The sequence below is a fragment of the Lissotriton vulgaris genome, chromosome 1_1 (assembly GCF_964263255.1).
Source record: "Lissotriton vulgaris chromosome 1_1, aLisVul1.2, whole genome shotgun sequence".
Lineage (NCBI taxonomy): Eukaryota > Metazoa > Chordata > Amphibia > Caudata > Salamandridae > Lissotriton > Lissotriton vulgaris.
This window is the reverse complement of record NC_141685.1, coordinates 1,106,865,595-1,106,877,271: the sequence shown is the minus strand read 5'-3', so window position 1 is coordinate 1,106,877,271 and position 11,677 is coordinate 1,106,865,595. Positions and strand designations below refer to the sequence as shown.

General features: G+C 41.5%; 1 protein-coding gene across 1 annotated transcript in view; it reads right to left on the bottom strand.

Moving 5' to 3' along the window:
* Positions 1–11,677, bottom strand: part of TNFSF14 (TNF superfamily member 14) — a 180,574-nt gene that overhangs the window by 45,579 nt on the left and 123,318 nt on the right. The window contains exon 3 of the mRNA XM_086936473.1: positions 9,431–9,467. Within this exon, the coding sequence (XP_086792599.1) occupies positions 9,431–9,467 (37 nt within the window). The remainder of the gene's footprint in view (positions 1–9,430; positions 9,468–11,677) is intronic.

Here is an 11,677-nt window from a genome sequence, read left to right as displayed (position 1 = left end):
GTGGATTAATTTGAATATACTAGAAAACTGAAATTATAAAACATCCATCTATTACACCCTCAGACAACCTTGGGTGAAGACACTGGTATTGAAAATGACTCGGACTTGCTCACTGGTACTGATTTGGATACTCTTCTAACTTTACAGCTCCTCGAGTCCTCTGAACCTGACAGCAATATCCATCAACACCCAGTCAATGAAACCAGACTAGAAATAGCTGGGCCCATACAAATGAGTGGCAAGAGTGGACTAAAAAGAAAATTAAGAACTGTTCCTCAAACACCTTTTGATGCTATTGACGTCATTAATGAGACAGTAAGTGCAGACTTTAAGAATCTAAGGGAAGACAACAGCAACAAAAACAAAGGCTATGACATTCCATTTGAACAATGGCAGGCAATTCAATCATTGAAGAAGGATGACTCAATAATAATAAAGCCCTCTAACAAAGGGGGGAATATTATTATTTTTTCTCAAGAGCATTATGTCTCAGAAACTCTGAGCCAGCTTGAGGACAGAGAATGTTATTAACCCACTCACACACTATTAAAGTGGTTTATGCAAATTGCATCAAGACCTTCCATGATTTTTTTATGTCTTGGAGGGAGGAGGGTATGATTGATATAGATTAATTCAAAACTTTAATCTGTGAATAGCCCACGATCCCTACCTTTTACCACCTCCCAAAGATCCATAAAAATGCAAGTAGACGACCAGGGAAACCGACTGTTGCTTCTATTAATAGCCTGCTTGAAAACTGCTCTTTTTAAATTGATTCATTTCTGGCTTCGTGGGTCAAGAATCTCAGTTCCTATATTAAGGACACAGGTGATTTTTTAAGACTCACTGAGGGAGTAAACTGGGAGGATGACATGTTTCTCATCACACTAGACATTACCAGCCTCAACACTTGTATCAGCCACAGGGATGATGTTGAGGCTGTCAAATGGTTCCATAACAAACTCACCTTAAAATTCAGGAGACATAATGATATGCTGGTAACCATGTTGACCTTTTGTCTTGAACATAGCATCTTTATTTTCAAGGGCCAAATTTATAAACAACAACGCGGAGCAGCGATGGGCACATGCTTTCCCCCCAGCTACGCAAATCATTTCAGGGCTGGTGGGAGAAGCACGTGGCCTGGAGGGATGTACCTGAGAAATGGATAAACAACATAGTATTGTGGGCCCGCTACATCGTTGATCTCTTCATCGTGTGGAAGGGCAGCTGCCTTGCAGCTGAGGAATATGTTGCCTTTCTCAATTGTAACAACTTGAACCTAAAATTTTGCGGTAACATTAGCAACACAAGTGTCTGGTATTTAGATTTGGAAGTCTATATCCAACAATCCAAGATTCTTACCCGCCTATATAGAAAACCAACAGCGGGTAATGCTGTCCTCCACGCTAGGTGTTTCCACCTTTGGAGTATGATTAACAACATTCCCTATGGGGAACTCCTGCGGCTAAAAAAAGGAACTGTACAACAGAAGCTGAATACACCAAAGCTAGGGAGGACACTTTCATTTGATTTAAAGAAAGGGGATATTCTTCAAATATTCTTAAACAGGCACATGGGAAAACAAACTCAGAACAAAGATTTCAGCTTCAGATACCCAAAACCCCAAACCAGAAATTGAATCTAAGGTCACTCCACCTAGAATGAAAACCCTCTATAATGCGAAGTCCTCAGAGGTGGTGCGAATATTTAGGAACAACTGGCACAATCTCCAGACTGATAACATCTTGAAAAAAGTCATACCTATGTATCCATTAACCCTTTAAACACAGCGGAAATTCCGCCACGGTGCGGGCAAAATAAAGGGTGGGCCCCCGGCGGTCCTCTGCACATGCCCACAGTGACATCGGACGGCCCCCGGCCATCTGACACAGCGAACGGGTTAATAGCCTACAGGTGCAGTAAATCAATTGTTAACCATCTAGTACATAGTCACCTTAGATCAGCCTCATGCCAAATACAAAATGTATGTTTTTTTCCATGCATAAAATCTAAGGCGTGTAAATGCAGCCATAAAGCGTTAGACTATAACGCTTTAGAAAGTGGTATGGAAGGAAACAGGGCTAAAACCATCACTCGACTAACTGCAATTCAGATTTCACTGTGTATATATATGCCCATGCCCCAAAAGATATGTGGGCAGTACCATCCACTCAACCATATTAGAGCATAAGCGCAATTTCTAAGAAAGACCCCACTTATCCGGTGGCTCGCCATTTTGAAAAATGCACAACAGTAATCGTGATCTCTTGAAATTTTTCTGCATCGATCAGATCTCCAAGAATGAAAGAGGTGGGGATAGAATAAGACAGTTATGAGCCCTTGAATGCAAGTACATTATTGATTTACAAACCATGGTTCCATTAGGCCTCAATAATGATGAGGAGCTGTGGTCCCATTTAGAATGATGTTGTCAATTTTCTCTCTAAATGATACAGCTTTAACTGCCCTCTATGACTTTTTTGACTTTTTTGTCTCTCTTTTCCTTTTCCCTTGTTTCTCTTCTTCCTTGTGTATTAACATAAACACATGGGTTAATAATGTCCAATTGTGGGCAATATGCATATCCAGAATTGCAGAGTATTCCTCTAACATTCCGCTATGCGACTTTGCCCATTCTGGGCTCAATTGTGAACATCCAAGTGCTCATTTTTCACCCAATATCTGTTCGGTTTTAAATATAATTTTCTAAATACAGGGTGGCTGATATTATCTATTTGAGATGGTATTAATCTGTAAATAACTGCAATGAAATTCATTGTCGGAAATTTGTTTACTTACAAACTCTGTTTTTTAACTGAACGAATTAAAAATTGTTGAAATTTATGTTTCTCGGAGCACTTGAGAAAAAAATATTACATTATATTGCCTGTAACATATTTTAAGATGGCTGCCATGAATTCCGCATTATGCCTTAAATTGATTATGCTGTTTTATGTCATTGTTTTTAAATTCAAATCATGATTTGACATTTCAAAAGGGTGTGTGCAACTTGGTGTCATCGACATCAAAGAAGGCAGAAACACTGTACCAAGAGGAAATGTGGACAAACTTACTAATCGCTGGTAAACACAAAGACACCAGAACATTTTGGGGTATTATCAACAAATTGACAAGGGGGAACACCCTAAGACAGGAGGCAGGTATCGGAGAAAGTACATGGACCCAGCATGTTGAAAACATGTTCAGCGACAGGACGGGAGGTGAAAAAAGGCACTGTAAACCGGAGTGCAAAGTATGCACTAGAAACTCCGAACAAGCAGAAACTATCCTAGGAAAAGGAGTTAATCCACCAGAAGATAAGCTGAAGCAATCATTGGGTAGTGGAAACGAGAACAAACCTGAAAACTCACAGTCTAGCAAATCAGAAAAACTAGTGAACACCGTGACCGACACCCTAGTAACAACAGACCAGCTCAAAGCCATAATAAATCGCCTGAAAAAAGAGGGTGCAGCGGGTCCAAATGGGCTTCCAAACTCTATCTTTAAATATTCACCTGAATTTTGGCCAGAATACTTAACACCACTCTTTAATTCAATCTACAATCAGAACAAACTGCCAAGATCCTGGAATGGGAGCATAATTCACCCCATTTTCAAACAAGGTGATCACAACGAGCCGGGGAACTACAGGCTGATATCGTTAATGGATGTCGAGGCAAAATTATACGGATCATGCCTACTATCACTCCTTCAGGAATGGATGGAAGATACGAACATAATACCAATGTTCCAAACTGGTTTCCGGCCAAGGACGGGTACACTAACAAACTTGATAACCCTGGCGCTCTTGAAAGAAAAAGCTGAAAAAAGGAAGACGAGACTGTATGCTTGCTTTATAGACCTGCGAGCAGCCTTTGACAAAGTGAACAGAACCCGGCTATGGGAAAAACTAAGATCATGGGGTATCCCGAAGAAGCTATTGGAGGCTATTATAGCCCTGTACAGCAACACCTGGACTCGAGTAAAACTGGGAGACGGTAGCAGCATAACGGCCGAAATAAGAACACAACAGGGCTTAAAACAAGGCTGTGTACTGGCCCCAAGTTTATTCAACCTGTACATGGCAGATATTGTTAACCACATGGAGGTCGAGGAATGCCACCCACCGCACATGTCAAAAATCCCTATCCCTTTCCTGCAGTATGCAGATGACATTGTTGTTCTGAGTCAAACACCAGAAGGCCTGCAAAGATCGATCAACAATTTGACAACTTATTTGGAACACGAATGTTTGGAACTGAATAAAGACAAAACTAAAGTTGTCCGCATTGTGGATCCAAAAAAGCCAACATTCAAATGGTATGCAAATAGTTCCCCAATAAAGGAGGAAACATCATACAAATACTTAGGTTTGAAATTGGGGCGAGGGCAGACGAAACAAAGAACATAAAATCGAGCTAAAAGCTAAAGCACAGTCTTTGATCTACGCATACCGGCAATTACAAAAAAAATTAAGTTGTCCAAATTATACACACCTGCTGAAAGTGATAAAAAACACAAACCCTACCATCCTTGTCATACGCACCGGCCACCTGGTGTGGCAAAGAAGCAGGGCTGTTCAGGCACTGCCTACAAACAAAAGTATACAAGGCAGTTTTAAACCTTCCAAAATCGTCGGCACTGGCGCAGGTTCGTCTAGAATTTGGCCTTCTAAATCAGAAGTTTCGCAGTATGGGAACCTTTGTGAAACTCTGCCATAAAATACGCATGTCGGAAGACAACTCTTTGGACAACCTGTGCTGGAAAAAAATCGACACCCAGCAGAAACAGCACGTTCCAAACAGTTGGGGAGGCTATCTGTCTCAATCCCTGACCTGTATAGGAATTGATGAAACTTGGGACACGAGGCCAGATAGACACACTTTTGACAAAATTGCAAACAACGCGGTCAAATGGGAATCCTACCTTGAAGACAAAATAAATACCGCAAAAAGACGACACGGGTGGACCGTGATAAATTCACATTCCGGGATAAAACCACAGACCTACCTAGAAAGCCACTTTAACAGTTCCCTAAAACAAAGATACATAAAACATCGGCTAGGACTACAGTTCTCAAAGGACTTGTTACCATCCTGGAAAAATTGTCACACCGACCCCCATTGTCGTTTATGTGGATACCGAAATGAAACATTAACGCACTTACTATGTGTGTGCCCGGCGCTTAAGGACTTGAGGAGACGGCTTTTAAAGAACATTTTTAACAAATTGAACATTCGGACTTGTAGGAAAGCCGTAATCTGATGGCTAGATGGATCATGTTCTATGTTGGCCTGCAGGGAAGTCAAATATATGATGAAAGCCCAATCTCTCCTACAGCAAGCTGACCTTGGAATCACACCACCAAACTGAAATATATGACATTTACCTTGTCATTTGACAAACAGTTCTATTTGCCAATATTTTAACACATGTGTTATGTCCTATGATGATCTAAATCCATTTTGTAACAATTTTTAATAATTTTATACAATAAAAATTGACTTGACTTGACAAAGAAGGCAGAGTGCCGAAAAGGGTCTGTCGGTGCGGGGGTTCCAGCACATTAAAAACACTTTTCTAAACAAATTCCTGTGAGTGCCCTCCTTTAACAAACCAACCGAATGGTTTGTTCGAGTGGAGAAATATATATATATATATATAAACATATATGGACTGATTACGATGTTGTCGGATCGCAAACGATGGCCTGTCGCTTGTGATCCAACTAACATTTGCCCCGGAGGCAGCATGCAGAGGGACCGAATGCTGCTCTTCCGATGGGCTCAAGGAGCCCGTAAGCTCAGCGGTCAGAAAGTAATACCTACAATAAGGGCGGTGTCTTCTCAGGCCCCCCGTAGGGATTACTATGTCTCTTTCAGTCTGCCTTTCTCTGGTGGTCCGACCGCCATGGAAAGGCAGACAGATACTGACTTTGGGGGCCCCTAGCAGGGTCCCTCCATAGCCTCTGCTAAGAGCACTGTGTGGCAGGTACGGCATGGTGCCTGCCACATGGTACATGGATGTTTTACAAGTGTATTATTGTTTATTGCGGCTTATGCTGCAGCCCGCAGTACAAGCCGCAATATAAAATATACACTTTTCTACTCGAGCGGCAGCTTTCTCAACGCGTACTGGTAGTTTCTCATCGCAAGCGGTCGTGAGCATACGCGACCCCTCGAAATGAGAAACCTGACCTCTCCGCGTTGAGAAGCTCACCGGGAGGTTTATTTTCCAAGCTCGCAATCGGCAACTTGATGTTGCTAATCGCGAACGAGGAAAAAGTCTCCCCAGGATGTCATTTTGCTCGCTCGTGGTCGCCAACTTGGGGTTGAGGACCCCAAGAAGGCAAAAAAATTACCGCTATGCTACGCTACGCGTGTTTGCACTGTGCAATTGGCAAACTACGCAAGCGTAGCGTAGTACTTCGCCCAGGGTTAGTAATAAGGCCCATAATCATTTATGATCTCACACAAATAATGATATCAATTATATTCACAAATGCCTATTATATACCAATTGAAAGGATATTATATTTTCATGAAATTAATAAATTAAACATCAGTATACATAATACCAATATTATCATAACTTTTAAACATATTTTTACTTTAACACAATTTTTATTACATTTTCAAAACAAACATCAAAATAAAACATATTTATAAATAGAATATCATGCTAAAATGAAAGTATGATTTTATATAGTAATTATTTATTAACAATTTAAAATAATCTTGAAATTTTAACGCAAAACAAAATATTATATATTGTGATTAATTTTTTAATTTAAAAATCACAATTTAATTTAAAACAATACAAACGTAAATAAATTATTACATATAACAATTCAAAATGAAAACATCAATTTCAAAATTATAGTTTGTTGTAAAACTTGTAAAGAAATTATAAATTATATCCCAAAAAATATTAAATTACATGCACATAAGTGTTATTTTTTTTTAAAATACGAGAGCATATACATAAATTCAACATTTGTATTTAAATGAGTAGAATATATTTTAATAATTACTTATTGTAAATAAAAAATACATTTTAATAAAGATTGCAAAAATTGCTATATTTATAAAAAATTAACAGACAATAACATTACTAATAATTTCCTCTTCCGTATCACCTAAAAACCCAACATCTTGCTCCTCTGACATAATCATATATACATTATTTATGCATATTAATACACATTTTAAAAATTACAATTATAAACAAATAACTGGAATAATTTACAAAAGATATTAACACAAAAATTAACATACAACTAAAATAAATCCCATTACAAATAATGTTTATAAAAACGCATAAAAATGATAATATGTACAACAATATTTTCTCTAACAATATTTTTTCAACTCTATTAAAAACAGCACTTAAAATGATATTCTTACCTTTGATATGACCGCTGATGTTATTTTTGTCAACCCGATATTCTTGACACTATGTTTCTGTATCACAATATTTTTATTTGATATTTTAATCAAATTCTCCATGTTCATCTCTCTGTCCCGATGTCTGTTGCTACCTGTCCCTATGCCCATGCATTCCTGTGTCTATATCTCCATGTTTATAGGCATTGTCAAAGTGGGTCAATAGGATGGGCAAATCTAAAATCCAAAACCCTGGTATTAAACTTTATCATCATGTCCTAATGATATGAGATAGTCTGACTAGAAATCATGGGTCACTACAGTAATCACCGGCTTGGGTAACTAAGATCATCACTGAATCTTGAGAAGAGGGTATGGGGTAACTATGTCACCTTTGGCCCTTGAGATAGGTCTCAATGATCACACTGCTGAGTTCGCAATGGAATTTGCAATGGTCATCACTGCTTCTTGGATGTCGTTACTATGGCTTTAAATTAACCTTTTAATGGGACAGTACTAGTCCTTTTATAGGGGTCCATATCTTAGTCACAGTTAGTCTGATCCATTTGATGGGTCACTATGATCAAAAGTGGCCACTTTATGGAGACGGGGGTATATTCATAAGAAAATGGCACAGCACAGCAGAAAACTTTGCAGTGCCATGTTGCGTCATTTAAAAAATGCAGGGATGCACTGTATTCACATGAATACGGTGCACCCCTGTCTTTTACCTTGCTCTGGTGCTAAAAAATAGCTGCCTAGCACCAGCACAGACACCCTTGGGCCATAGAGATGATTTCCTGCAATTCAGGCACCCTTGCAGTATAGTGCAAGGGTGCCTGCATTGCAGGAAATCATCCTTGCAATGCAGGCATCCTTGCACCATGGTGCTAGCGTGTCTGTGTTGCAGGGAAGTATTGTTTATGTGAAGGAAGGGACACCTTTCTGCACATAAACAATATATAAAGACGATTTGCTCTTTCCCTGAAAGTGCAAAAATGAGAAGAAATAAAAGTATTTCTCCTTAGTATTAACCTTTTCGCTGCTAATGACGGAACGGTTCCATCATGAGCATCGGTCGAGCTGTGCTCATTATGGAACCGTTCAGTCATGACCACGCCCGTTTGTATGGGGGCCCAGCACAGGAGGAAAATATCCATCGCAAGGATGAGGTTAAGCTGTGCAAAGTGAGTAAACGCCGGTTTGTAAATATGGTGCAGGGCACCACAGGAACATCAAAAAAGGGACATTCCAGTGGTGCATTCCCTTGTAAATATGCCCCTTAATGGTTATCACAGTGGTTGGCCTTGGTTCTAGGTTATGCTGACTTTGGTTACTACCAGTCCCTTGGATAAGCTGTCAGTATTTTTCAGTGATCCTCTGAAAGAAGGAATTATCATCATCGCAGGGCCATTAAATAGGGCCCTCATGTTTATCACTGGCCCCTTTGCTAGGTCATCATGGCCTTTATGGCCCCTTTGATGGAGTCACAATAGCTATTGAGGTCACAATGCTTTTTATGATGTAATTTGGCAGATCACGATGGGCCTCAGTGGTCCATTGAAAGGTCTCTGTGATCATCACTAGTCTCTTAGATGGTGCCGATATTTTCATTACTGGTAATTCAAGTCAATGCAATCACTAGATATGGGCAGCTCTGGTCCTTTAGATGGGTCCCCATAGACAATATGTGTCCCTTACCTGGGGTCGCCCCAAGGATGATGCTGCTGCAGTCATGTCTGGTCTCTCAATACCACTCTATGCTCGTCATTACTGGCCCGCATGAGGTTGGTATTATCATCTCTGATCTCCTTGAAAGATCTCCAATGTCATCATTGGTCATATAGCTAGTCACTGTGATTATGATATCTCATTGGACAGGGACTCTTGTAATCAGTGATTCTTTTGATCAGATCTATTACACCATCTTGGATTCCTTCAATGCTTATCACTGCTTGGCTAAATGGGTTTCCTTGAATAGAGTTGTAATATTCATCAAGGAAAAGGTTACATTAACTTTCCAAAATCAAACACCTCCTTACCTTGGATCATCTTCTCAAAGCTTGTATTGGCACGTTTCTGAAATTAAGATGAAAAAGGAGTGGATCAGTGACAGAGCATTTACTACCACATGGATGTCTTCCCACATGTTTAGATGACCCATCCAACCCTTCTCGCATGCTCAGCTGAACATACTCTTCTACCTTAACCTTCCCACATGCTCAGAGGAACAGTATTTTCCAACCCTACCTTTCCTACATGCTCGGAGAACAATACTCTCCCTCCCTACCCTTCCCACATGCTCTGATTAACAATACTGCCTCAGCCTACCCTTCCCAAATGCTCATATAAATTCTCTCTTTCAACATGTCGTGGATTTATTCCTTCCACTTGTCACAGCCTTATAGGGAATGTAAGTTACTCTAACCCAGATACTTAGAAGTTCTACCACCTCTGCAGCCTACATGCTGACAGAGATTAGAAACTCCTGTCTGAACACATTTACACACAGGGGCAATGACTATTGATACTTATATACTTCTAGGTACTAATGACCTCTCCCACAAAAGCTCTTGGTGAATACAATCTCCTCTCCCCACAAGTTCTCAAAGCCTCATCTATCTGTATGCTGCCAGAGACTCAGGGGGTGATTACAATAGCGGCTGGTTGGACTGCTAAAGCGGTAGTCAGGAGGAGCCTGCCCGACAAGCAGTTGGCAGTCTGACCGCCACATTAGGGCGCCACCGCGGGGCTGATGGTTGCAAAGCGCTCCTTTTCACGGTGGCTTGTGCTGTGGCCAAAGAAAAGGGCCACAGCACAAGCCGACGTGAAAAGGAGAACTTCCTACATATCCATGGACCATGTGCTCGGCAATCCTGCCATTCTGATCCGCGACTCCGATCGGCGCCCCGTTGGGATCTGAGATCCTGTCAGAGGTGGTGGTCCGGACTCTGCCTGCTGTGGGTCTGACTGCCAGCATTAAAATGTGGTGGTCAGACCAAATGGCTGTCAGCAGTCAGACCTCCACCGACAGCTTGTCTGTGTGTAGTCCGACTGCCATCATAATCAGCCCGAGTGCCTGATTACAAGTACAGCGGTTCCAAGACTGTGGTACCTGCAGTGGCAGTCCAACTGCCACAGCCTCAGCGGTCTTACCACCCAATTACGAGTTTGACAGTTGGATCACCACCAGCCCGACATAAGACCACTGCCACCACCAAGATCCTGGATCCTGAAGAGGTGGCATTGGGGAAGCAAAAGTCTGTGTGCAAATTATGACCTGCCTTTCCGATGAGCTGTATATGGTGGGGACCCCACCATGAGCAGGTCAGCGGAAAGGCAGGAACGGGGCCCCAAACAGAGCCCCAGGGTGTTTTAGCCCATGCAGTGTGTGCCATGCACGACATGGTGCATGGAATACAGTGCACCTATGTGCAAGTGGCTATGCCACAGCAGCAGCATATGCCTCAGGCTCTCCTTAAGCTGGTAGTGCTATCATAACACAGCTGTCTGGATGCTGCCAGCTTGTCTGGCGGCATCCCGACCACTGCACTGGCGGTCCTGCGGACAGACCACTGATCTCTATTTCAAGCCCTAACATTAACCTTTAAGATGGGCAAAGAATCACTGGTACTGCACACAATCCACTCCTGTGCTGAATTTGCGCCAGTAGTTGCTAGTGGTGCACACTGGCATTCATTTGTAAGGGAATTTTTTATCATCGGACTTTGATCATGATCAAGAAAGAGAAAGTCATAAAACAGAAAAAGGAGGTGAGAGAAAAAGATAGAAAAACAACAACATAGGGAAAAAAGGGATGGAGAAGAACATGCAAGTGAGTGGAAAGAGACAGGAAGTATTGAGTAGCGAAAATAAGAGACATGAAATGAAATCAAGACTACAGAGTTGTGGTGGTTGACAGCCTTTATATTTGGGTGCACATGCAGTAAGCTCCTAAAAAACCATTCATACCATTCACTTTTGTTTTTACAAATTAAGGGCCTTTTTACGATGAGGCTCGGAAAGCCTCTGGCTGCATGCCAGAGGCTTTCCGAGCCTCATCACGTTTTCAGTTCTTACCGCTGCATTACAATGCAGGTGAGCGAAACTGAAACAAGCTGTTGGCCAGTCAGAGATTGGCATGTAATCCCAATGGACGGCGTTTCCACTGTTGGGATTATGATGCTAGGTTTCCGACAGGCTTTCAATGCTGGGCTTTCCCACATGGAAAGCCTGTCAGAAAGTGAGTTTGGGGGCCCCTATTAGGGCCCCCTTCTCTCTGCAGTCTC